Raw genomic sequence first — 27,998 nt, forward strand, 5'->3', positions numbered from 1 at the left:
GTGCCCTGTTAGATATTTGATAAAACAGACAAGTTTTTCACATACTAGGAATTAGCTTAAGTAGTAGCATAGTTGCTCACAAATGTTGTATATGTGGTAGGGCATCACAACGTACTCGCACTTTTTTTTGGTAGATAGCTGTACATCATGCATAGTTCATTCTAATTTCCGGTAATGGGGGATTCTGGCATTTCCACCACAGTTGGCATTAAACTTTATGGACATGTGAGTCAGTGCATTCATATTGTTCAATAATGAACCATTTGTTTTCAAACAAAGTTAGTGATCCTATCCTCAAGGAATTTATTTCTAACCGTGGAGCAATAGACACGATAAACACATTATCAAGCAAAGCAAGCTGCGTTAAATTAAGAATTTTTTTTCTTTTAATAAAAGCAGAAGATGAAACACTTTCAGCTTTCAACCCATATCAATTTCTGATAAGGCAAAGCTAAAGGGGCAATATTATATTGCACAACTTTTTCCATTTCCCACAATGGTGATTGTTTGTTTGACCTTTCATTCTTTTTTTTTAAATCCTGCTATTTGTTAGTATATTTTGTAATTTATTATTAATTTCATTATTTTCAAATAAAAATCTTTAAAGATTAGATTATTTGTTAATAAAAAAAATTAGATTATTTGTTAATGTCAAATTTGATTAAGTATTAGGTCCAATCCATTTTTCCATTTATAATATACATTACTTTATTTATATTATAATTTGTATTTTTATAAAAACAATAAATATATAATACTATAAGGAAATATTAGAAAAAACATATTAAGACTTTTATGATATGCAAGTTGCTTGCGATGAACTGGAAAGGCACTATAGTGTTTTTTCTTTTGCGGGTGGCCGGGGAGGGGGAGTTTGCTTTACTAGATAGTGGTAATGGTTTTATTGGTGCATGAATTTGCACTAATCATAATTTTTATTAATGAATGGCTGATTCCCATGCACTCTTTTTTTTTTCTTAAAAATAATTTTTTTATAAGTTTTGATTATATGTAGTTTTTAGACATAATATTTAGAATTATCCATCTTCTTCCTAAATTATAAATATAAATAGGAAGATGATACGTTTCAGTGCACTCAAACCCATGTCCTCCAACATTAACAACAATTATCAATCGAAAAATTAGAAAAAAATAATATAAATGAGCTTTTTTATACTAGATAAAAAGTTGAAAATAGCACAAAAGAATTAGATAATGTTTTTGAGTTAAATTCCGGTTTGTTTAAAGAATTAGATAATACGCTTCATGGTTCTTCATACAGCTACAAAAACACCAAATAGTTTTTATCATAATCGTGATGTCGTCCAAGATCGAATGCGCTTCCCTTTATAAAAAATTTTGCTTTCCCTCAATAATTCTTCCCATGAGTTTACCTATCCAGATGTTTGCAATAAAAGATTTAAACTCCCGCGTAACAATTTCATCATTTTGATGAAAGGTCCCGCGTATGATCTGAAACATCTTGTGCTCCGGTGACAACATTTACAAGCATGCTTCGTCTACTCCATCTTAGAAAGATATTATGGCGGTTTGTTAGAGCACACTTTTTTGGGTTTCATTCCTCTTCTGTCACGATTGAAGCAGACATCGATTAAAGTATGTCATTCTAGTACTATTTACCAATTTAAACCCATTCTATTAATCACCTTTAAAGCTATACATTCAAAAAATCATTTAGAAATACACATAAATTTGAATAATTTTTTTTTTAAAAAAATGACATAATAATTATTCTAAGAACAGATAAATGGGTAAGATCTTCATGCAATATATTTAGAGTAAAATCAGTTGTTGAGACATTGTTTTTGTAATCTTTGCTAAACAATCAGTCAACCAATTGCATTCACAATACAAATGAATTAAACTGATATTTTAATCACGCCTCAAAATACCTCGAATCGTATTTACGACGTGCGATTTTGACTAATTAATTATCAGATTGTTTGGTATCATATTTCTTATAAAAACTATTAGTGAAACAAACTTGACCTTCACCCGACTTATAACATCCGTGTGAAAACCACTTTTATGCTTTTCATCATAACAAATATAATACAATCTTTTTGTATATATAAAAATGGAAAGTTGAAGAAGGGGAAAACTAAAGAAACACAGAACCGAGCAACTTTTTTTTTATGAAAGAATGTTTTTTTACTAGAAAAATAATCATAGTGATAAAACATGACACTAAAACTTTATTAAAGAACGATGGATTCCAGTAAAGAAAAAAAAAAGGAAAAGGAAGATGACGAAAGAAAAAAAATCTTATCTACACGGCATACCACACATCTGTGGAGATCCCCCTGGATGTTGATGGCAGTAAGTTGTAATATTATATTTGGTACGCACCTTAATAATTTTTAATGATAAGTATTATCAAGTTATCATCATATATATACATGCTATTAATGATGAACAGTAATGAAGGTTGTTAATTTTTAAGAAAAACCAACACATTTTTACAATGGTTTCGTTCTTACAAGGTGCAGTTTCCAGACGAGACATGAGGCCCATCCTGCCATGGTTGAATCACACAACTTGCAAAAGGAAACATAAACAAGCAAACCAATTAAAATAGGAAAGTTTTAGTTTAGACATCCCACTTGATAGTTAAGTGCTTCATTGTGATTGCTGACGTTTGCAGAAGACAAAAATTTTAATAGAAAAGCTCCTGTCTTTCTAACCTTTTTCACTGCCCAAGTTTGGCCTATAGTGCACATCAGCTTTGCTTTTTTACAACAAAGTTCAAGAGTATTAATATCTAGCTACCAGTATTCATATCAAACTAAAATATTAAAAAAAAATCGAAAATCAAGTTATCTTCGACTCAATTGATCCCTACTAACCAAGTTGATAAGCAGTGGCAGAATTCCAATATGCCCCTCGAAAATTTTAATTATGTCCCTTACAATTCTTCAAAATTTTAATTAGACTCCCAAAATTTTAAAAATGTTAGTTAAACTTTTAAAATTTTTGAAAATTTTCATTAATTCTTTTAAAAATTTTAAAATTTTAATTAAGCCCTTCAAATTTTTAAAAAGTCTTATTAAACCCCTAATTTTAAAAAATAATTAAACCTTAAAAATTTTAAAAATTTCCTTTGATGCCGGAGTTAGAGGGCTGATAAGGGCCTCAGTCACCTAAAATGGAAAATTGTATTATAATTTATAAAATTTTAAATTAATAATGATAAAATTATATTTTAGTCTTCAAAAATGATAAAAAATTAATTTAATATTTTAAAAATTATAAAGGTACAAACTATTAAAATGAAAATTATATTTTTACCATTGTAAGAATATACAATTTAATTCTAATCCCTAATTTTTCTTTTTTTTGGACTCTGCAACTATTGGAAAATCTACTTTCTAACCCTTGCCCCTCTTTTTACAGCAACTTAGATACCAAAAAGGAAACAATAAATCCCTTCCCTTGAGCTTTTTTTATGGCTAAAAGAAGGCGAACAAGATAAAACTAGAATCGATGACGCATTAAACATAAATGAGGGAACTTGGAGTGCGTTAAAATGAGAGATTGAAGAGAGTTGATAATAAACATTAGAAAATTATAAAGATTATGAGTAGGACTCCCACTATGAGACACTAAACTATTAGGCTGGCATATTGAGGAAAGGGACCTTATCTGTAACAGTGGTTAGTCAGCTTAAAAAGCTGAACAAAGCAGATCCAAATCCTCATAAAAGTTGAGGGTCCCCTTTCTATAAAGCCGTGTTAAAATGAAAACAACCAACGAACTTTGACGGAAGTTGCAGCAACTTATCTAAACCTCTACGTGCTTTAACACGACGATCTTCCAATAGTATTTGGACACTTGTACCAGTCTAAGATTTGGTCTACGTGGACTTGTTGGACTCTGACACTGCCTTTTTTTCTTTTTTTCTCTTAACCAATGGTTCAGTTCAATGTGTGACATCTACGAGACGTGGAGCAAATCTAGCTTTTGGAATCTTGTATGAAAACTGTAAGATTTCAATTTCCACGTTATTTTTCCTTCGTTTAGATTTTATCTTTGACTTAAATCCTATTATATATAAATTTTGCCTAAGTTTATTTTGGTGGGGTTTTGATATTATTTCGATTATTAATTTAATCCTATTTTATAATAATAGACCGACCTACAGCCAAAGTGGTCAAGAGAAGGTCAAACTGTGGACATCAAGGGACCCAAATGGTTTTGTAATGTAGCAAACTTACCCTAAAAAACTAAAACCATGGCTTCATTTTCAACAAGCTTTTTCTCTTAGATATATATTAGCTTTTAGGTTCTATGTGATTTTCTTCGGTGATGCTATAAATTATAACTTTGAATGTGGACATTAGGGTTGCACAAAGTCTATAGCGACAATTGTGGTTTTTTTTTATATAAAATAAATGTTATTCCTAAAATTGCTAGGTAACTTTATTGAAAAACATGTTGGTGTTAACTGGATTTGCACTCCCATTACAAACATTTTAAAATAAAAAGGAAAAAAATAGAAAAAAATTAAAGAAACAAAATGAGAAAAAGCTAGATGATAGGATGAGGGGCCAAAGAAGAAAAGAAATAAGAATGAGGTTTCATTTGTGCATGTCATCTCCACTACCAAAGCATATTTTAGCTGAGTCAAGCTAAAGTTTGTATAAAGTTTAAACTTATCAAAATTGAGACTGAAGTTTAAATCAAATTGTATCGAGTTTTATTTTTTAATTTTAAGTTTGACTAGAGATAATAATCAAACTACTTAAAATTACTTGTTTGTCTAGTAAAAAATTAACTTGATTTTCGTATTTGGCTTCAAGCTTAATTATTTGTGCTTGCATTCAGCACAACAATGTCTAAAGTCTAACTTTTTTTATTAAATCCGAATAGCTTGCAAACACGAGTTTCTTGTTACACCCTAACTTAATTCAAGCATGCTGCCTTTATATATATAGGAGATGAAGAGCACATAATTAGATCCCTTACCGTCACCACTACCACTACCATCACTCAACAGATAAGAGGAAACCATTGGAGTTTGCTTTTTACGGATGGTAGCTCCAAACATCTTCTTCATTCTTCCTCGATCTTTCTCATCTGCTAAAGCAAAGAAGCCTTGTCTTGACTACTGTTTTTTGCTTCTTCTTCTAATTCCTTTGACCACCCTTCAATTGCATTACACCACTTCCTACATTAGCTTTGCTTAATCTCAAGACCAAGTTCCTTTTTTAAAAAAATTGTTTTGAGCCACACCATTCATTTTAGAAAAGCAATTAAAAACCAAAACTTAATAATTAAAACACCAGTGACATTGCTATAGATTCCCTATGGCTCGGTTCTCCAGTTCTCACCATTCTTTTATCACGTTCTTGAGCTTCATTCTGGTCCTGTTTCTTGAAGGTAATGTGAATATACGCTTTTCCAGAAATGGGATTGTTCACATTTCGTAAAGTTCTGATCTATTTGATAAGGAAACCAATCTGATCCTGTGTTGCTCTGTTTTCCTATGATTCCTTCCCAGGTGTTACGGCTGCCACTTTCACATTCATCAATAGATGCGATCACACAGTATGGCCTGGAATTCTAGCAAATCCAGGAAGTCCAAATCTGGAAAGCACAGGCTTTGAACTCAAAAAAGGCAGTTCTCGTTCCTTCCAAGGTCCTACAGGCTGGTCAGGACGCTTCTGGGGCAGAACAGGCTGCAAGTTCGACGACTCTGGTCACGGATCATGCGCTACAGGTGACTGCGGCTCTGGCCAAGTTGAATGCAATGGAGCAGGGGTCACCCCACCAGCCACCTTGGCCGAGTTTACGCTCGGTTCAGGGGCGCAGGACTTCTATGACGTGAGCCTGGTTAATGGTTACAATTTGCCTTTGACTGTGGAAGGAAATGGAGGTTCAGGAGAGTGTGCCACTACCGGCTGCGTGACGAATTTGAACAAAAAGTGCCCGTCTGAGCTGAGAATCGACGGTGGCGGCTGTAAGAGCGCCTGCGATGCGTTTGGGAAACCAGAGTACTGTTGTAATGGTGCCTACAATAGTCCAGCTGCTTGTAAACCATCCATGTACTCAGAAATGTTCAAGTCAGCTTGTCCCAGATCCTATAGCTATGCTTTTGATGATGCCAGTAGCACTTTCACTTGCACTGGGGCTGATTATACCATCACTTTCTGTCCTAGTGGTCCAAGGTAAATTTCTATAACATAAACTTAGCTTGTCACCATTTGGGGTGGTGGGCTTTTGATGTGATATAAATTTGATAGTTGCATATAAATATTTACATGGCATTTAACTTGGATGCAGTTTGAAATCTTTAAAGGAAGCTGGAACAACAGTGGAATCAGGGTTGGATCATGATCCAATGAAGGCAGCTGCAATGGCCAGTCAATGGCTAGCAAATTTGGCAACCGGTGACTCACCCAGAATCCAACTATTTTCCCCAACCCATTTTGGTTTTGCTGTGACTATTTTTCTTGTCCTTTCTCTCTTCTTGTAGTGTTTCAAGTGAGAAAGAAGTTAGTGGCAGAATCCAGATTGTAAAGTTGAGACTCACCCACTACAAAATCATGCATATTTGCATTGCACCTAATTAGATGTAAATCATTTTGTTCCAGAAATAGAATCCTTCTGCTTTTGGATTGAATATCTATGGTTCACAGCTTGTTAACTAAAGTGAAAGATTCAAAAAAAGTAAAAGGAAATAACTTTTTTTAAGGTGACTTTAAGGGTGCATGATTTCCCTTTCTCAAAACCAGATTTAACTTAAAAAGGAAACAGTGTATGCTTTGAACTTGAATCTGAGTTTTGATATGGGTTGCTGTGGAAGGCCATTTTGAGTGAACCACCACCAATATCCGATGCTCTATTAGTCTGCATTGTGGATCTAACGACCAGGATTTGAATGTCTCTCTGACATTAGAGAAGATGTTGAGAGTTTTGAGCACCCATAGTTTTCCTTAAGGCTCTATCACTAGTGGCTCAATTGGTACTCAACTAAAGGACTCGTGGAGTTCATACCAAATTAACTACAAAACAATACTGCTCGGTAGAGTCAAATAAATGTAACCAATGAATCCCAGAGCTAAAATATTAATTTGACAAGAAGTTATGAAAATAATGGAATTATGCAGTCCCAATTCTCTCTCTCACACACACACACACATATATCTCCTTGGGCAATGCTTTTAAGACCAGACAGTCTCATTGGGATCGTGTCCTTGATCCTGAGAGCAAAACCTACGTACTGATAGAATGTCCTAAAAAGTAAACTCTCATATTCCTTTCTTGCCTATACAATTCTCTCTATCGCTGAAATCAAAGCCTTTCCCTAGAGCCTACTTACAGCCCATTGAAACTCTGAGCCCCGAATGAATCATAATCTCGTGGGCGCCGTCGAATAAGTAGCCAATAATCAATTGAACTAAAGCGGCACCACAGACCTCGTACTAGCGGTGACAAAACAATCATTACAAAAAAACATGCTCAGTTTGACCACGTTTATTCAGTTGGTCGATTATTTTGATTTTCTGTTTGATTTTTAAATTATATTTCCTACTCACCCTTAACTGTTATCTTTGTTAAAAATATTAATCAATTAAAAGCTGACATGTGGTATAAAGCCACCATAAATAATGTCATGTATTTATTTACATCAATAATTTCAAATACATACCAAAAACCAATAATTTCAAAATAATTATATAATTTTTAATATATAAAAGTTAAAAAAATATTTATTAAAAATTATTTTTATAATATACTAACTATATAAAATTTAAAAAGTTATATTGAAAAGCTAAAATGTATATTTAAAGAATTTTAAAAAATAAAAAAGTCTAAATATTCAAAAATAAAAAATATAAATATAAATATTTCAAAAATAAAAAAATCAAATTAAAAGTTTGACAACCCTAGTCAAGTCAATTTGCAGTGCTCATGTGATTTTTTATATCCCATATTATTACTCGTTCAAGTTTGAAGACTCATTTGAAATTTGAGAGAGATTGGATAAAAATATTAGATCCATTTAAAATATGGGTTGGATTTAGGCTTGAACATTCAATATTTGAGCTTGACTCAATCCTGTTTTTAGGTTTATAATAATTTATATTATGTTATTTTTATATATATTAGGTTATTTATGATGCAAAAAAATCTATACTAAATATATAATATTATATTAATGTAAATATTAAAATAATGTTAAGATAACTGTATAAAAAAATTAAATATATAATATTATTTAATATTAAATTAAAATAATATAAAAATTTTAAAAAATTTTTAAAAATAATATCAACAAATTAAATAGATTTTGGCAAAAATTTTAACTCATGTTTGCATAAAGTATGTACAGACGACAAACAATGCCAGCACAAACGACATCGCGTAAACATCCCTTTGGTCAATTTATCGGACCAACAAGTCGCTTTAGGCTGTGTTCTTCATTGCTGTTGAGATGAACTTTTACCTGGAAAAATACTTTTTTTTTTGAAAAGCAATAAAGAACAGCCTTCATTTGGTAGCAAATTCCCAGCTTATTAGAAGTACTTTTAGGCCGATGAAAAAGTAGAATTTTTTAGCTTTTCAGCCAAAAATTGCTTTTGGGCTGGTTCTTTTACTTTTTTAGCCACACGAACACCCAGTACTCTTCTTTGCTCTCTGCTGGTTCTTTGTTTCTCTGCCCTCTGCTACGCTGGTTCTTTGCCCTGATCTCTGCCCTCTGCTGATTCTTTGTTCTGCTCTCTGCTGGTTCTTTGTCCTCTGCTCTCTGCCAGTTCTTTGTTCCTCTTCTCCACCGCCGGTGAGTTTATCTTTTTCTTCTCTTCTTCTCTTCTCCTCTTCTCCACCGGTGGTTCTTTGCTATGGATAGTTGAGAGATGTGTTATTTTCTTAAATTTATAATTTTTTTGTATTATTTTGCTGCCAAAGTTGGATTTTTTTTAGAAAAAATAAAATAGAAATCTGATTGATAGGCAATGCTAGGTTGTTTAAAGAGAGGATTTAAGTGCTATAAATTTAGGGTATCTTTCCTGAGGATTAGGTTGGATATATTTTTTTTGTTGGGGGGTGTGTTCTTATGAGATATGCAGTATGCTGAGGCCAGTTTTGAACTTATGTTCAAGGCATTGCTTGAAGATTGGATAGAACTTTGAAGTGCTGGATCTTTAAGAAGATAGCATTGGCCAGATTCTTTAGGTCAAAAAGGGTTTAGGGGAGGTTTTAAGGAATGGGATTTTGGTCGGTAATTGAGATATTTATTAGTTAATTTCTTATGTTTCTTTATTTGCTAGAGGCTTAATGCATCTATTCTCTGAGTTAAATTTTTAGAATAGACAAGTTCGAATAGGTAGTAATACTAACTAGTACAATGATCTTAGAGTTCATGTTGGGCCCCTTGAACTAAAGTAAGATGCAGTTGCAATATCTGCTTTAGTATCTAAAGTTTATTGGAATTTGATAAGATCAGTGTTCTTGCAGGCTTATAGGAGTCTGTTTATGAGCCGAATTGTCTAGATTATCTTGGATGTGCTACGTAGTGTGTCACTGTTTCCATATTAGATAGCGATGTCTGTTTATGAGCCGAATTGTCTAGATTTTTTGAGTTTCCCTTTCTCCTTTCTCATTATTTTTCAGATTATTCTTTATGTTTGTGAATTCCACCTTCAATGTTCGATTGCTATACATTTCGAAAAACAATCATGTAATCATGACATAGAAGAAAATAATATATCTTTGAATTAATAATTAATAAGTAAACATGAATTATAGATTATACTTACCCTCCATTAGAAGAAGAGTGCATTGAGGTAGAAGATGTTTTAAAGGCTGAACCCTAGCTAACTCTTCTTCAGGCTTGTAAATATAATCACTCAACACAGATAACTTATAATATTGATTATCAATTTTTGATAAATCTAAGAACAAGCTGCTTAAAGATTTAGGCACATATAAAGGCTTAAGACTCAAGCTAAGCTCCACAGAGTTTGGATTCATTGCTGGAAACTATATGTTGTAAAGCATGTATGTATATATATTTGTGAAAACCTTATCACAGAATTATCTAGTACGTGTCTTGAAGTTTAATTTCTGGAATATTTGGATCTAGAAGTTTTAAACTTATCACAGAATTATCTAGTACGTGTCTTGAAGTTTAGTTGTCTGCTCGCCATGTCTCTGCACTATTGTTATTCTTATTCATGTAATTTGTTTTGAAGTCCGTATGATGATGTTTAAGCTTTTGGCTTGTATACAGTTTGTATGTCATTGGTAAATAGTGACAAGCATGTTTGTGAATGTTTGAAAACACTTCCCATTTCAGTGTTTTGCATTTCATATTAGCTTGAGCGAAGATATATTGATGGTCTCTCTATCTCTGTCTCTCTTATAATTCCTAGTGATGAAGAAACTTTTATATCAGCAGATGATCTACGTATAAATCTTTGGAACTTGGAAATTAGCAATCAAAGTTTCAATATTGTCCATGTAAAGCCTGCAAACATGGAGGATCTAACTGGTAAGCCTATTCTATTTTGGTACTTTAGTCTGCTGCTTTCACTTCTTAAAGCATATAAAAGTTCAGTGCTGTTCAATATATTTGCAAAAGTAATGGTTATTGTAATGTCTATCATTGCAGAGGTTATAACATCAGCAGAGTTTCACCCTACCCACTGTAATATGCTAGCATATAGTAGTTCAAAGGGCTCAATTCGCTTCACTGATTTGCGGCAATCAGCTTTATGTGATTCTCATGCCAAATTGCAAGTGTTTTACCGCTTTTAGTTTCTTTTGTTGAATTTATTGAGATTTGCACCAAAAATTTAACTATTGTTATTATCCTAAAGTTTAGATTTAAACAAAATATGTTATGTGAAAGTGAGGCTATTTCATGTATTTGGTGGGTTTTTAGAGAATTATATCTCTTTACTCATATTTAGATATGTATTGGACGCAAGTAGGATATATTTCAGTTTCAGTTAAGTTGTGCTTTATACAATATTATTTGTAATTATACTTGTATAACTTCTTAAAAAAATATTGGCCACAAGTATTTCAAACCATCAAGGTCTCCCTGCTGATATTGTGCTTAAAAGTCTTGGCTAAGTATTAGATAAATTCTGTAGCATTGAAGTTTTGTCCGTAGCAAATAACTCTAATCATAGATCAATGCATTTCAATTGTTGATGTCTTAAACTGCATTCCTTTGTTTGATTTGGATCTAGAATATAATCTAGGGTTAATGACGGTGAATCAAATAATTTGAGTGGTTTTGAAATGGAATTAACAAGAGATGTTATAGTTTCTAGTTTAATGAATTCACTTTAAATTGTAAATGCTATTGTAAAATTTTTAGTATTTATATTTGGTATATAAATATTATCCCTTTTTAAAACTTTAATCCAAATATATGTAATATTTTAATTTGTTAGGTTTATGTTTTCTATGTTATATTAATATCTAATATGAGTTATATATTCAAATATATTTTAAAATAAAATAATACAAATGTGTTAAAAGCATTAATTAAAAATAAAAAATAATTTTTATAATAATACAATTGTGTCAATATCTAATTACAAATATTTAATTATTATATTTAAATATTTAAATATAATTTATATATTCTAATTAAATTTAATAAATAATTAATATTAATTACTTAGAAAGATTTAAAATTAATATTATATATTAAAATATTAACAATAAATTATAATAAATTATTTTTATATTTTTGTTAAAATATCATAATATTAATTAATTTGAACATTATTTAAATACATATTTGTTACTTTATAATATCATGTCTAAAATGGATATTTTATTCTTCAAAAACACTTTTTGACAGCAATACCAAACACTCAAATTTTTCAAAAGTATTTTTCCACAGCACTTTTCAAAAGTAATAAAGAACTGGCCTTATCGGCCAACGTTTTCATCTAAGCCAGAGCTTCTTTAAGGCTCATATATCGTGTTATATTACCTGTAAATGGAAATTTGGAATCGCTCATTGGCAAAACATAAGAGAGTAAAATTGGAAACATCATGGGTGGTTTTAACCCAAGGATAACTGGGCCAGTGGCGGTCGAAATACCGTACGAAGCACCTTGGTTAACCAAAGAAACTAGGCCCAAACCTCCGTCAATAGCTCCATTAGGAGGGATCCTACCTACCTTCCCAACTACCACATCAAAGGCACATCCGCCCCCATATCAAGAACAGACTAAGCACAATTACAGTAATAATTCATTCTACCTCCACAACTATAAATATGAAAATGACATATATTAAAGTATGTATCAACATTCAACAACGACAAAAAAAGTATGTAGTTTTCCAAAAAAAAGGACAAAAAAGTATGTATCAACATTTGGTTGCACTTCCCACACCACGTGGCAACATGTCATTGCTACTTGCTTCGTAGGAAGTTAATACAACTCCCTTATCCTGACGCATCATCCCACTTCCACTGAAATTGGGCAGCAAGACACCGATCAACAGCAGTGGTCAATGAGTATGGTAACAACAATATATAACTATCCCAGCCCACGTTTTATCTCTTCACCGAAAAGAAAAACCACGTATAGGAGGGAACAGCCGCAGGATCTGAGATACAACGGCTGAAAGTCGGCAAATACTAACATATAAAGAGTCTCCATGGGATCTCTGGACCTAAGGTGACTTTTTTCCCCTTTTTCGTGTTCAGGAAGTGTAGTTGGTGGTGCAAAACTTTGATATGGGTGTTTCTTTTGTGGTCTTCCCTTGTTGTTTCTTTCTTTTTTCTCTTATATATTTCAGCTCAGGATCAGAAGTTGTTACCATTCATGTTAATGAAGCAAAAAACTTACTGCAGTCAGGCTACCGTTACATCGATGTCAGGTAACAAACATAACAGAATTCTATTGAAGTTTCTTAAAATTTATGATTTGAGATTCATTTCCATTGACAACAGGACAGTGGAAGAATTCGAGAAGGGACATGTGGAAGCAGCGAATATTCTTAACATCCCATACTTGTTCATCACACCAGAAGGTCTGGCAAGCTCTTTTTTCGTCCTTAAATTTTGTCGTTTATACAGAGTATTAATTCTGGCGCTGCAGGTAGGGTGAAGAATCCTGAGTTCTTGAAGGAGGTTTCATCTCTCTGCAAGGAGGAAGATCGTCTCATAGTGGTAAATTTGGATTTCATCTTTTTTTTTTCTTTTTTGCAGTTTCTATATATAAATGATGTGGGAGTTGAAGTGGGCTGAACTAGTTTCATTTTCTTACAGGGCTGCCAAAGTGGGGCGAGATCCCTTGCTGCAACCGCTGATCTTCTTAAAATTGTAAGTTCATTCTATTCCAACTCTGAGACACAACTTTCCTTATATTGTAGCTTAAAAATAAAGGAAAAGATTGCAGGTGGTGTTTTTTTGACCGACAGTAACTAACTATACTCAACGATGATGTTGCAGGGTTTTAAGAATGTGCACGACATGGGAGGAGGTTATCTTGCTTGGGTGGAGAACGGGCATCCTATAAAAATGGAGGAACCTAAGAAGATACAGGAGCCTGCAATAGTAGAAGACAAGCCAAATGAAGAGCTGTGAATGGTGACTGTTTGTTTGTCAATTGTTGTCATCTTGTTCGCCTTACTGCAATTCTAGTAACTTATAATGCCGCATGTAATTTTCAACAGGGGACCTGCAAATTTACTATTATTTCCCCCTTCTATCTCTATGGGTTTGACCCCTCCTTAATTTGCAACCGCATATGTTAAATTATTAATGAAAACATGCTTCACGGTTATTGGCTACAAGTTCCCTATTGTCTTCTCTGTAAACCCAAATTCAGAAGTTGAAAAGTTCAGGGAAAAAAAAAACCTAAAAGGAAGTAAATCCAAACTTTCTGCTTTCTAATTACAGGCTATTTACAGATGTGCAATGGACAATGAATCATTCAAATGATACAATTTAAGTGGAAGAGGTTGGGATAACAGTTGCTTCACTCAGAAAACAGGGCAGCCTTTAACTATGACCCCTTGGGCGGTTGGGCAAGAAGCCAAGGGACATCCATCTGAATCACTTCCCCACCAGTTAAGACTAACATGCTGCATCCCTAGGCATAAGTATAGCAATACTCCCATAAAAGCCAATCCAGCATCAAGTGCCCCAGAGAGCACATAATTATGGCGGCTCCACCAGCCACGATAATATCTATAAGCAACAAAACCAGAGGCAAAGGCAATAAGAACCCAACTGGTGTAGTTGACAGCAGTAGCTGGTGGCATGTTGACTGTTGCACCAAACAGCACAGGCATAGTAATAAGTTTTATCCATGGCTTGTTTGGGAAGGCCTTAGATGCAAGCCAAACAAGGACAGGAGCTATGGCCCCAACTAAGAAAAACCAGTTTATGGCAGAGTAATAGCCAAGATCACCAAAGATTCTTCGAGGTCCAATCAGACCCCAGATAACAGAGGCATCGTAAAACACAATCACCAGGACAAGTCCAGGGGCTGTCCGTTGGAAGCATTTCTCTGTCGCATATGTCTGGAACTGTAACCATAAGCCACCACGCTGTTGTCAAATGCGCTAATGCAGCTATTATTGTACCACCAACCTGATAAGAATATCATACAATGACAAGATGAATAGGTAAAGCTGTCTACAGGAGGAAACACCTTAAAAAGAACAACAAAAGAATCATGAAGAGATGAACCTGAGCTATGAACATGGATCTAGGAGGAATCTTCATGTAGTGACCGAGTTTGAAGTCTTGCAAAAAGGTAATCCCTTGTTTCATACTTATGTATCCATACACTTTAAAGCACATGTTAGCAACAGGGTACCCTGGGTATATGTAGCCGATGATATATTCTGTAATCACGTTCAAAGCTGGTGTCTTCAAAAGAAAATTTACCCATGTCAAAATACACAAACAAAACTAACAGAATATATGGTGAAATCAACAAGCAATCATTATCTGAGTGGAAGAAAATTATTCTCAATTAGGTGAGCAAATAATCTGCAAAATTTAGATAAAATTGCATGATATATGTATTTTAAAAATACAAAACTTGTGAAATAGCAAAACTATACCTGATTTGTTGTGGCAGTAATAACTCCGACAGGGAGAGTGAAAAAAATGGCTAGACCACAAGCTAACAAAACACCCCACCATGGCAACTGGAGTTGATCATTGTAATACTGGCATATAAATATGGTTGCTGCAATGTTTACTATAAGGATACACGTAAACCACCATTCAGGTACTTGCTTGTATTTTCTCATCAGCTTCGTATGCACATCCATCTTTGTCTCTTGGAAGGCAGATTTGCTTCGTTGCAAAATTTCGCTGCACCACTAAGATAAGTCACTTTAACTTGCTGAATGTAATGAATTCGCAGATAGCAGTTTATGTAGTCTGTGCCTGATTGCATAAAATGACCATTCAGTAACACTTCTAATTACATGCCCTTTAGTAAAGAGCAGAATTCACTTGCATTCTAAATGTGATTAAGCTTTATATGGTAGAGCAAAGCCTCTAGGTCGAGCAATTGCAATCGAAGAGACTGTTATGCCTGATGGATCAAGAGAAGAGGTTAGTGTGGCTTACCTCCCATGAAAAAGGATTACATGGACAACAGTGGCTGTCAAGCAAGCAAAGCCAACACCGTAGGACATGGCAAAGAAGGAGCTGAGATACAGACTACCCCTACGCTCATATGCCGCCATGTCAATGTGGAAGTTTGGGTCTATAATAGCTGAAATATTGTAACTCTGCCCAGTAGAAGTAAACAAGCCGTCTGAGAATATGGGGAAATGCTTGGCATTGAAGAGATTGAGCCAATAAGCAATGGGAGTGATGATATAGGTGATAAGAGCAAAACCAACAGCAATGTTAACAGTTGCAAACCAAGGGCTAGCAAGAGGACATCCAAGGTAGGCGGATATGCTGGACCAATCAAATCCAATGGCACCAATACCCAAGCCATGAAGTCCTGAACCTAGCTGATGTGCTAGAATAGAAGTTGGGAATACCCAGCAAATCCAGGACAGGGAAGATAAAGTTGGGAAAAGGTAGCCTGGAAGTACATAGTAGGCAAAGCTGCAAGTGAAAGCTATGAGGAAAAACTGGTTTCTTGTCAATCTGCCCTTAGCTCTCTCCTCTTTCTCATGTAATGCCCTGTGAGATTTCATTGGGTTTGTCAGTGGTACTAGTACATTTAACAAATTCATTACCAAAGAATAATACTTGGTAGATTATATAAAAGGTATAAGAAAATAATTAACTTATTTCAGCTTAATCTTACAAAAAAAAACACTAAAAAACTATACTAACTAAATTATTAGTAAATTTATATTTTAGTCACTCAACTTCAAAAAACTACAAAATGATTATTGAACTATTTGAAAGTTTTTATTTAAGCCACTCGATAGATAAAATCGTTGTTGTATGACTTTTTGTTTACATTGTCTTTGCCAATCAAAAGCCCTCTCCCATTTTCTTTTATAGTTCAGATTTTTTTTATGAATTAACTTAGAATGTCGAATCAAAATCAAAACAGTTTTTTTCTTTGATCTTTAATACTCGCTGTCAAATCAATTGATTCTAATAAATATTTTTCTATTTGTTGATGGGTATTAATGTACAGTATCAATAGTTGAATAATCGCTTGAAATTTATTAGCTAAATAAATAAAAAAACACTTAACAAGTCAATAACTTGAATAAATTTTTTTGAATAGTTTAATATCTTAAATGAAAATTTTCGAATAACTCAATGATATTTTGTAATTTTTTAAAATTAAATTAACATAAACCTAATTAGTGTAGTTTAAAAAAAATCCTAATAGTAATACAAGGATAAAAATGTAAAAAAGTTATTCAAGCAAGAGAATCTTGTTCAAGAGAATCTCATCATGAAGAGATAGCGTAGACAAAAGCTGTAAGCCACTACAAGAGAAACACGTGGCAAAAATAATGAAAGAAGAATATAATAATCAATGGCGTGTTTACTTACCTAAAGAGGGAAACTTGGACCAGATTTTGGGGCCACCACATGGCAGCTGGCTCCACCAAGTAGCGTCGAAAGATGCCAGCCCAGCCGAAACCGAGTACCTGGGTAGTAAAAACGACGAGCAATGCCACTAAAAACGACATCCTTTTCTTGTAAAAGATCTTAACAGCGGTGACTAAATGGATTGCGTAGACATTTCCTGCTCCGGAATTGCCGAAGATGGTAACAAGGACGTGCTCCTTTACGTTAAACGGCCCGGGGTTGAGTGTAAACTCAAATTTCCGGTCTTTGAAGAATACTCGATCGGTGACCGTTGCTGCCAAGAGGTGGCCAAGAGGAACCACCGCGATCTGGGCGGAGATGGAGGAGATGGAGAGAGGTTCTCGACGGTACCAGAAGAACTGGTTGAGAAACGAAAGGAGGAGGCAAGCTAGAGTGCCTAAAATCCACGTGCGAAACGTAAGAGTTGGGAGGGAGGGGTCGTCTGTGGTAGGGACCGTGAGAGCCACCTGCTCGATGGGACAGTTCTCGGGATCGTCCGGCGATGACGGAACAGAACCGGATGCATGGGGTTGGTTTTGGCCGGAAGGAGACTTTTGAACTGCGCATGAGTTGTTTGGATTGGAGGAAAATCAAAAAGAAAGAGCGAGAAAGTTGAGGAAAAATAGAAGTAAAGAAGTTGAGAAGATGGAGAGTCTTACTGAGAGGAGCAGTGATTTCTGGGCTAGTGGCTGTTGTCATCGGTAACGGTTTTCCGATGTCCCGGAAAAAATTGGAAGGTTGACCCCACGGCTGTGTAATGGAAGCCCGAAGATGAGGACTTTGCCTAAAGCTTAATGCAGGCAGCTCTTAATCCTGACCGTTGGTTTAATCTGTTAATGTCGTCATTGGTTACGCAACTTTTTAATTCCATTGGATGTATCTTACCACTTGTAGCGGAAGATTCATTTGAATATAATAAACACGTCGATTTTTTACAATTTTTTGAAAATATGTTGACTTAAAAGGATGAAGTGTACTTCAATTGCAGCCTTAGCAGGAGCATAGTTGGATTTAGCAGAAACTACTAAAGGTATCAAATTTTGGGCTGCAGCACGATAGAGTCATTGTAAGTACAGTTTGGGACAAATTGAATAATCATAAGGAGAAAGTTCCTTGGCACAAACTTGTATGGGGTAATCTCATACTCTTAAACTTGTTGTTACCATTTTTCGAGTTTTTCGAGTTTTACTCGAAACAATAAATTAGATTTTTTTAAAAGTTATAAAATATAAAATAATAATTTAAAATAGTAAGAGATGAAACATTTATGATAAAAATTTAAAATCTTAAACATTTATTTAATTAATTTTAATTTGAAATTATTTTTTCTCACGTTAAAAGTTGAGAAAATATTTTTTTTGGGTCGGCTATAATCTCAAAGTTCAGCCTGACACTCCCTAAGTATTCTTTTATTGCTTTGCTTGCTATGAAGTTGTCTTTTGTAGGGAAAAGAATGAAACTAGGGATCATCTTTTCTGTACCTGCTTTTACACCAAGCAGGTGTGATGTTGCGCCCTGCAAGCTAGTGGATGGGATGTTTGTCACTCTACTTGCCAGGCCGAACTTGATTGGATGTTGATCAATGGTAAAGGAAAATCCATTATGTCTACAATAATTAGAATTGCATGGAATGCACACATTTACATTCTTTGGGTGGAAAGAAATAAGAGATTGCATGGAGGATCTTATAGGCAAAGCCAGTTTTTGTTTAATTGGATACGATGTATAATGAGATTTAGATTACTTGATACTAAATTAAAAAAATATAAAATTTAATCTTGTTTTGTTTAAGAAAGGTTTTTTTACTTCAAGTTGAAGAAACCTTTCATGTTTAGAAAATACAATAAATTATTTTCTTACTCAAGATTCACTCGTGAGTTCAAATTAAAAGAATAGTTTTATTTCGAGATAAATATTAAAACTATACATGAGATATGATTTAATGTGTAATTATATACATGAATTTTGATTTTGTGTAATTTTATACTTGAAATTTTGATTTGATCCCATTCTTGTAAATTATTGACACAATTATTGATATAACATCATTTTATGTTTATATATTGCATACATGAATAATTATATTTATCCAATATAAAAATAAATTAATGTATTTATTATTTAAATGCGTATGATTAAATCAAAATTAAAGTTTCAAGTATATATCTGAACCACAATTAGAGTTTCATATATATAATTATATCAAATTAAATTTCATGTATACAATTACACATTAAATCAAAATTCATATATAATTTTGAGATTTATCTCTTTTATTTATGGTGTGGGAGTCAAATATAAATGTATCAAGATATGTGATTATTTGTCATTTGATTTTATATTTAAAAAGTTTGGTAAAAGTACATAAAGGTATTTATATTAGGAGTCAGGTTGCATATTGCTCATTCTACATAAAAAATGGACAAATTAATCCATGTACATTAGATCAAAAAGCGAATTGTTCATTCCGTTAAAAACTCAATCTATTTTTACTGTTAAAAACTAATCCATATATGTTAACATAAGGTACACATGAAAAGTCACATATAATTATCTAGTTATTAATATTTTGTCAATCATATTAATTTTTAATTAGTATCTTTTACCAAAAAGTTTAACCTCCAATTTAGTTTCAACAGTTTTTGTCTCTTCTTCTGCAACTGCATGTGCTTGTGTCCATTTAGTTAATATTTTAACAAATCACGGGATTATTATGATGCCCATAGGATAAATCCATTAAAAGGTTTAATGTTGCATCTTACTTTATTTTCAAGGCTAGAAATTTCTGAAACTAGACTCTGCATATCTACACAACCATAAGAATACTGGGGACTAATTTGGTTGATATCATATATATACATATCACCTGTTAGACACAGGAGTACTTGATACTAGTGTTTCAGTTCTACAAGCAAAATCGGACTGGGCCAACTAGACTAGCCTTCTGTTGCTAATATCAGAAGAAGCTTTAGATTTTTCATATTATGGATGGCAAAATGGCTATAATTGTTGTGTTCCCATATATGATAGTGGGATAATAAACTAAAATGATAGTGATAATGATTTTCTAACCTGTCAATTTCTTTTTCTTTTTTTTTTTAATTCCTTGCCTGCAAATTAGTCAAAATTCTATATCTTCCTAGGTTCTGGAATAGCATCATAAATATTTTACCCCTTGCATCACATAAAACAAATATTACTTATCCCCTGCTCTGGTTTCAACCATGTCTTCTCAAGGACCCCCGCCCCCTAACCCATCAGCCCATGAGGGGCCACATCCAACTACCCAACTGCGATTAGTGGAATCCCCCAATAGCCCTTAAAAAAATCAAAGCTAGCTATGCGCACATCACGTCTGCCCATTTCTTTTGGGGTACACGTACGTTCCGGTTCTATATAATGCCATTTAGCATGTACCATGGCTTTTAGTGACATTCAATTATGGGTGCACCATCATGGAACGTGTGTGATAGTGTGAATTTGATATGTTTGTTATATTGGGTTTTGCTTTAAATCTATACCACTAGCTCTCTATGCCCATAAAATTTGTGAACTCCAAGCTACGGATCAAATAAAGTACTCAGCTTCCATTGTAGAAATTCCAACCAATCCACCTTTTTCATGCAATATTAAATAAACAATTATATCAATATTTAAATTTATTTTCGTTAGCCAATGAGACCTTGACACGGTTGATAAAAACAAAAGTCATAAATTTTAAATATCTAAATTTGAGACTCATCATGTGCAATTATATACTAGAGCCTCGAATTTTATTATGTACCCATCATATACGTTTATTATGTGTGGATTTAATTCATACTCGTGGTTATTAAAAAAATCTCTAATTATTGTAAACAATCCATCTAAATCAAGATTGGCACCTGTTAACATCAAAAAATCTTTTTCTTTCTACCAGGATTTGTTCTTTGAAGGCTTAATTTTTATTTAATACCTATCAATTTACTTTACTAATATTCCATTTTTTCTTTTTATGAAAAAGATGTTCATAGAAAACGATTATCATCATGGATATTATTCTATGTTTGATATTATTTTAATTAACACCCATAAATTTACTTTTGTAGTTTTTTTTTAATGAAAAAGATGTTCATAGAAAAGATTATCTTTGGATATTCTTTTAACAAACAATGAAGGTGATGTATTAGGCCGTGCCAAGTGCAGGAAAAGTGGGTCTTTTTGGAAGGTTTGTGACACCACCATCTGGTTATTGCCTTAGTGAAGACAAAGGAATGAAACATGATTGATGTAATAGTATCATATATTTCGTTGCCTGTCAAGTAAGGCAATAAGAAAGGAACAGTGAGTGTGTGCAACATTTATTGGTAGGCACCATGTCATGCTGCATACTTTAAAGCCCTTGGGGGAATCACAAAAGCTAAGTCTAGAGGATGAAAAAGATCACCGAAGTCTTCATCTGTTAAAATAAAATGAATGTAATCATTGGCTCTTCACATTAATTTTTCTTATACACCTAGTTAGGCTAGCCGATTGAAGTTAAACAAATCATATATATATATATAAATCACCGAAAGACCAGTTTTGACATTAATTGTCACTACCCCATTCAAGTGAAATTGACTGTTGTGCTTGTGCTTGAAGTTTGTAAACCTGTTTTGATGCTTAAACTTGTACTAGAATATTGAAAATTTTACTTTTAGCTCTAACTTTCAGCATAAAATGTTGACAGATCAGAAGATATAATTTAATAGAAAAGATGTTGCCGATGAGGACTGGCTCCCCCACTTGTGAAAATTGTAAGTCGTCGCGCATTTTTGTCTTCAAAAGAAAAGTGGGAAATGACAAAAGAAAGCAGTATATTAAGAACACTCCCCCACTTAAGACTGAAACATATACAAATGCATTGCACATAAGAGTTTGTTAAATCTGCGCACACACACGCAGAGTTCTTCATATGGGTTCAGAAATGACAGAAAAATCTCCTACTACAAGTTGTGAAAGTTCATCAATTGTAGCCTCCCCAATGGGTACTCCTTTGAGGAAGGTGTTGAATAGAATTTCAGGTTTAGCTTCATCTTGTGGGAGGAAAACAGCTCCCGGAGGCCAAGTACGTAGGTTTTTTCATAGGGATGTGGAACAGGAAGAGTTCCAGTATGCAAGTGTTCGTTGTCTCTCATCATATTACAGTGTTTTTGTAGTTCGCCTTGCAATCATGGTTAGTTTATTTTCAGATTGTCCTTTCCTTTTTAGACTTTCACTACAACCTCAAATCATATGTAGATGATTTCTCTTGTTTCTTTCCCTTTCAGGTCATGCTAGCTATTTTGATTGGGCTGTTGACAGTTCTAACTTGGCATTTTACAAAGATGTACACAACAAAATCACTAAACACCTTAGCTTTCGGTCTTCGTTATGAACTTCTTCAGCGTCCGATTTTACGAATGTGGGGCATCTTAAATTCTACCTCAGAAATAACAACTGCACAGGTCCAGTTGTCACAGTATGTTATCAGGCGGTACAGCAAGCCTACCACTCAGGCAGAACAAGTTGAGGTTGACCCTTGATGTACACTTATTTTCTTGTTTCCCAACTTTGTTTTTCCTTCTTTTTTGGTTGATTTGTTGCAGTCTCTTAGCAGCTTTATCAAATGATGAAAGACATAACATGGGCACTATTCGCCAGTCGTAAAGCTTTCAATGCCATAACCATAAATTACAAGAATGGATTTGTCCAGGCGTTCCATAGAGATCACAAGAATAACAACACATTCTATATCTACTCTGATCTTTCAAATTATTCAATCAGTGCCACCCAGTCTCATGGCAGCAAAATGTTGTCATCACGACAAGGGTGGAACGACCAGTTCATTCGTGGTAACGTTTCTGCGATATGGTATCGTGAACCACTTGATCCTGTCACTGGGGAAAAGACAGGGAAGGCACTGCCAATTCCACCGGATGAGCTTATCAATATAGCAGGCCCTTCTCAAGTGCCTGATGGGGTAGCTTCATGGCATGTGTCTGTCAGCAAGTATACAGATTCACCGTTGCTTTCTGCAGCACTGCCAGTTTGGGACTCTACCAACACGAGTATCGTAGCTGTTGTTGGTGTCACCACTGCACTTTATAGTGTAGGCCAGCTGATGAAAGAGCTGGTTGAAGTGCATAGTGGGTACATATATTTGACCTCACAAGAGGGTTACTTACTGGCTACATCCACTAATGCTCCTCTTTTAAAAAATACTACAAAGGGGCCTAAGCTTATGATGGCTGTTGATTCAGAGGATCATGTGATACGAATGGGAGCACAGTGGCTACGAGAAACCTATGGCAACAAGTATCCTCCTGGTAATGTGGTTCATGTGGAGAAGGCCAATCTTGGTGGCCAGAATTATTACATCGATTCGTTTTTTCTCAACCTAAAACGATTACCTATGGTAAGTTCAGAAAATATTTCGTCCTTTACCTAACATTAAAATAATGCATTTGGATCATAGGATACATGAAGATATCATATCACAGAGGTGACCTCTTTATGTTTCAATAAGATTACAAATATAATTTACCGGAGTATTGTTTATAACTGTTTAATAAGACACTTACAGGTCAGAGACGGTGCAGGTTGGAGTCATAATCATTCCAAGAAAGTACATAATGGGGAAGGTTGACGAAAGATCATTGAAGACATTGGTCATATTGATATCTGCATCTGTTTGTATCTTAGTTATTGGATGCGTCTGTATTTTGATACTTACAAATGGAGTATCAAAGGAAATGAAACTCAGAGCTGAGTTGATAAGCCATCTTGATGCAAGAAGAAGAGCTGAAGCTTCAAGCAACTATAAAAGCCAATTCCTTGCAAATATGAGGTAACCAATTTCAATCCTTACAAGCTACACTTTTCCCTCCTTGTTACACATCGTGCCTGCGCCTTATGGATCTATTGTGTTGCAGTCATGAATTAAGAACACCTATGGCTGCTGTTATTGGCCTGTTGGACATTCTTATCTGCGATGACCGGCTTTCAAATGAGCAGTACGCAATGGTTACCCAGATCCGTAAATGCTCAACAGCTCTTCTTCGACTTCTCAACAACATATTGGATCTGAGCAAGGTAAGACATAGGACAAACCAGTTATATATGGAATTGGAAATATCAAGTAAATATATGCATAGCTAGCTCTTAAGATCAAAAGACCATGTTTTGAACATAAAAATAAGAGTATATTAAGTAATAAGTGGTTACTGTTATGTAACTCCACCCAGCACAGTGTTTTTCAACTTCCCTTTAGGCACGATTATATACATCAAGGTGTGATCTGATAAATTTCTGGGCAACATGTATACGAATCTGTGTTGGGCATATATCTGTATCTGGCACTTAATGCAGGTCTAGTTAACATAGCTGGGAGCAGTTATTGGTTATCATACAGTATAGAACTTATCTTTCATGGTGCACCTTCAGACCCAGAAAATCACACCCAGATCATTGTTCTCCAAATATTTGATAGGTTGAATCAGGAAAATTGGTGTTGGAAGAAGCTGAGTTTGACTTGGGACGGGAACTTGAAGGGCTTGTTGATATGTTCTCTGTACAGTGCATTAACCACAATGTGGAGACTGTTCTGGATCTCTCTGGTATGACTCAAACTTGTGGGTGAGACATTATTATTTTTAATCAAAAGTTATGATAAACAATGAAAAATCTACATATATCTGAAAAGAAAAACATTTTTCCTTTCTTTTGTTAAATGATTTTAGATGATATTCCGAAGTTTGTTAGAGGAGACTCTGCCAGAGTTGTTCAAGTTTTTGCAAATCTAATAAGCAATTCCATCAAGTTCACAACATGTAAGTTGAACACTTAAATGCTCATTTTTTTTTTTGTAACTTACCTTTAGAGACAACTTGCATGATTAACTGTTTGGAAATGGCTTTCAGCGGGTCATATTATACTGCGTGGATGGTGCGAGAATCCCAGTGTATCTAGTGATTCTGCGAAGTTTTCTCGTGTTCAGAAGAAACCACTGTCTGCATTAAAGACGAAGTTGAAGCAACATGGAAACCATATGAAGGCAGACAACAAGAGAGACAAGAAAATTATTCTTTGGTTTGAAGTTGATGACACTGGCAGTGGTATGATTCTTTGGTTTTTGATACCGTAGGAATTATATCTGTCTAGTGAATATAAAATGTTTCATTTCGAGGAAAGCAAATAGGAATCTGTATCTTCCATGATCTGCAGGAATTGATCCAAGCAAATGGGAATCTGTGTTTGAGAGCTTTGAGCAAGCTGATCCTTCAACAACTCGGACGTAAGTACTTCAAGCAAGATCAAACGGACATTTATAAACTAATCAATAAAAAATAAGTGGAAAGAAATCTAATGTGGAAGAAATCCATAGACAGATTAAGAAATGCAATGTACAGAGATTTCATCCTAAGTTCTTTTCTTTTTCCAGGCATGGTGGCACTGGTCTTGGACTATGCATTGTGAGAACCTTGGTAAGTGAAGTGTCTTTGTACATGTAAAGTTGAAGACAAAAAAGAAGAAATTGTTAAGAAAATGACAACTTTTTTTTCCATCTTTTATGATCAACTGCACAAAATATGATGAATTGCATCTCTCCATTTTTTTTTAGCTCATTATAGCCTCGTACTGTCTATGACAGGTTAACAAGATGGGTGGAGAAATCAAGGTTGTAAAAAAGGATGGTCCAGGAACTCTAATCAGACTATTCTTGCTGCTCACTACTCCTGCAGATAGCACAGAACAACATGGTCAAATGGATTTTTCGAAGCACAATGTAGCGGTGAGTAAAGCTTTGCTCTTTGGAGCTGCAAACACTCTTCTAAGTCTGATTTCCAATTTGCATAAATGAAATACAATACATCTTGAGACTCAATATTACGGCTTTCACTTATACCCGTGACAGGTTTACGAGAGAGCACTTTAGTTAATATTCTATTCTATCTAAACCTTGTCCTAGAAAACAAAATTTGTACATTCTGCTTGCCCGAGTATCAACCGAGACAAGCTAGCTCAAAGCAACAATTTAGAATCTAACACACATAAAACGTGAATGCAGGTGATCCTTGCCATACAAGGCAACATGGGAAGATTGATTATGTCCAAGTGGCTGTCTAGAAATGGAGTGCTCGCTTTGGAAGCATCTGAGTGGAATGAACTGACACAAATTCTTCATGAACTGTTTCATGTCAGAACTCGTAATTGCGGTTTTGACAATCATTATTCACTAGGTGAACCTCTGAGATCTAAGATACACGGCCTACAAGACATGAGGAACCCAGTTTACATTACAGTTGTTGATCTGGGACTGCTTGACTTGAGCACTGATATATGGAAAGAACAGCTTAATTTTCTTGACAGATTCTCTGGCCGAGTGAAATTTGCATGGATGCTGAATCATGATACTTCCAATGCAATAAAGATGGAGCTCCGCAGGAAAGGACATATATTGATGGTTAATAAACCATTGTACAAGGCAAAAATGCTTCATATTTTGGAAGCTGTCGTAAAGGAGAGATATGTTGAACTTCACAAGAGAAATCCAAATGGAACAGAAGGTGGTTCTCATGAATGTCTTGAAATCGATTCAACTCATTTTGAGAGTTGCAGCTCTGATGATTCTGATAGTTCTGAAAAGGGTGGAGCTAATTCTATAAGCTGTGTGCGTACTGGAGATAAACCAGGAGGAGAAGGAGCCATAAAAACCAACACATTGAATTGCCAGACAACTAAGAAGTGCCTAGTTGAATTGACGCGTTTAGATTCAGAAGTGAACAATCTAAAGGCAGAAGAAGATGAATGTAATGGCATCACACCCAAGTTACATGACACTGAAGATGCCAAATGTGAAAATTCCAATTCTCCAGAGCAACATCACGTCAGCAGCAGCACTAAAGATGGAGACAATTCATATACAAGTAAGGCAGCAAACGGAGACAGATCTCTAGAGGGTCTACGGATACTGCTTGCAGAAGATACGCCTGTTCTCCAAAGGGTAGCAACCATCATGCTGGAAAAAATGGGAGCTACAGTAATTGCTGTTGGAGATGGACTGCAGGCGGTGGACGCGCTGAACTGCGAGCTTGTTGGAAAAGACTACAGAACGGAGTCCTCACTGCAAGAAAGAAGGAATAGATCGCAGACAGATATTAGTGATTCCCCTCCATATGATTTGATTTTAATGGACTGTCAAGTAAGAAACCACTTGGGAGATACATAACAACAGTGCTACATATCCACTAATTTAATGCTTCATGCTGACCCACACACATAGCATTTAATCATATATTTTCCCAACTTTGTTATGTTTGTAGTGTTGTAACTTTTCGTGTTTCATGTTAAACAGATGCCTAAGATGGATGGATATGAAGCAACAAAAGCAATTAGGAAATCAGAAGCAGGGATGGGTTGGCACATTCCGATTGTTGCTTTGACAGCCCATGCAATGCCATCAGATGAAGCAAAATGCTTGGAGGTTGGCATGGATGCTTATCTAACAAAGCCAATTGACTACAAGTTTATGGTATCCACCATTCTTTCACTCACTAAAAGATCAGCCTAAAGTTTCCTGCTCGACAAAATCGCTAACCAAATAAGAATGTGATAGGCGGCTTCCGATGTAAAGATGGATACAAGTTTCTTGTGGATAGAGGAAAAAACAATCGTTTAACATGTCTAGTATACCTAGGAGTATGACCAAGTTTCCTGTCTTAGAGAGTGGTTTTATCTAATGCTTGGGTAGTTTCTTTAGTTAATGTAATAAGATAATGCTTGAGTGTCTTAAGACAACCCTGTAAATACCCAAAGCCCAAGTATTAGTCTATCTGTATTATTATTGGATACAAAATATATGATATATAGCTATAACTATATATTAGATTTTGTTTTGAAGAGAAAGCATATAGGGTGAGGACACAACTAATAAAGTTAAATGTAGATTTAGGTAGAA

General features: G+C 34.6%; 3 protein-coding genes, 2 long non-coding RNA genes and 1 pseudogene across 6 annotated transcripts; 5 read left to right on the top strand and 1 right to left on the bottom strand.

The window, feature by feature from the left end:
- The first annotated feature begins 4,880 nt into the window (after positions 1 to 4,880).
- On the top strand, positions 4,881 to 6,643 carry LOC107912027 (thaumatin-like protein 1). Its single transcript, XM_016840057.2, has 3 exons — positions 4,881 to 5,400; positions 5,522 to 6,188; positions 6,304 to 6,643. The coding sequence occupies exons 1-3, from the start codon at positions 5,328 to 5,330 to the stop codon at positions 6,494 to 6,496; spliced, it is 933 nt and encodes a 310-aa protein (XP_016695546.2). The 5' UTR covers positions 4,881 to 5,327; the 3' UTR covers positions 6,497 to 6,643.
- Positions 6,644 to 8,373: 1,730 nt separating this feature from the next.
- On the top strand, positions 8,374 to 11,060 carry LOC107912026 (uncharacterized). Its single transcript, XR_001688062.2, has 3 exons — positions 8,374 to 8,803; positions 10,398 to 10,516; positions 10,637 to 11,060. It is a non-coding gene; the product is annotated as an uncharacterized lncRNA (long non-coding RNA).
- Positions 11,061 to 12,296: 1,236 nt separating this feature from the next.
- Positions 12,297 to 13,791, top strand: LOC107912025 (thiosulfate sulfurtransferase 18). Of its 2 annotated transcripts, XM_016840056.2 has the most exons (6): positions 12,297 to 12,674; positions 12,796 to 12,876; positions 12,950 to 13,029; positions 13,098 to 13,168; positions 13,268 to 13,321; positions 13,451 to 13,791. In XM_016840056.2, the coding sequence occupies exons 1-6, from the start codon at positions 12,655 to 12,657 to the stop codon at positions 13,583 to 13,585; spliced, it is 441 nt and encodes a 146-aa protein (XP_016695545.1). In that variant the 5' UTR covers positions 12,297 to 12,654; the 3' UTR covers positions 13,586 to 13,791. The 2 variants fall into 2 exon arrangements, with proteins under 2 accessions (XP_016695545.1, XP_016695544.1); XM_016840055.1 differs by lacking the exon at positions 12,297 to 12,674 and having other exon boundaries at positions 12,719 to 12,876.
- Positions 13,792 to 13,869: 78 nt separating this feature from the next.
- On the bottom strand, positions 13,870 to 18,126 carry LOC107912024 (oligopeptide transporter 7-like; annotated as a pseudogene).
- On the top strand, positions 14,632 to 16,277 carry LOC121223640 (uncharacterized). Its single transcript, XR_005920935.1, has 2 exons — positions 14,632 to 14,762; positions 15,511 to 16,277. It is a non-coding gene; the product is annotated as an uncharacterized lncRNA (long non-coding RNA).
- Positions 18,127 to 21,876: 3,750 nt separating the features above from the next.
- Positions 21,877 to 27,921, top strand: LOC107912023 (histidine kinase 1). Its single transcript, XM_016840054.2, has 13 exons — positions 21,877 to 22,235; positions 22,330 to 22,572; positions 22,659 to 23,456; positions 23,641 to 23,888; positions 23,974 to 24,133; positions 24,531 to 24,657; positions 24,781 to 24,870; positions 24,961 to 25,155; positions 25,265 to 25,334; positions 25,482 to 25,524; positions 25,692 to 25,832; positions 26,109 to 27,242; positions 27,396 to 27,921. The coding sequence occupies exons 1-13, from the start codon at positions 21,975 to 21,977 to the stop codon at positions 27,609 to 27,611; spliced, it is 3,726 nt and encodes a 1,241-aa protein (XP_016695543.2). The 5' UTR covers positions 21,877 to 21,974; the 3' UTR covers positions 27,612 to 27,921.
- The last annotated feature ends 77 nt before the right edge of the window (positions 27,922 to 27,998 follow it).

This window comes from Gossypium hirsutum, chromosome D11 (assembly GCF_007990345.1).
Source record: "Gossypium hirsutum isolate 1008001.06 chromosome D11, Gossypium_hirsutum_v2.1, whole genome shotgun sequence".
Lineage (NCBI taxonomy): Eukaryota > Viridiplantae > Streptophyta > Magnoliopsida > Malvales > Malvaceae > Gossypium > Gossypium hirsutum.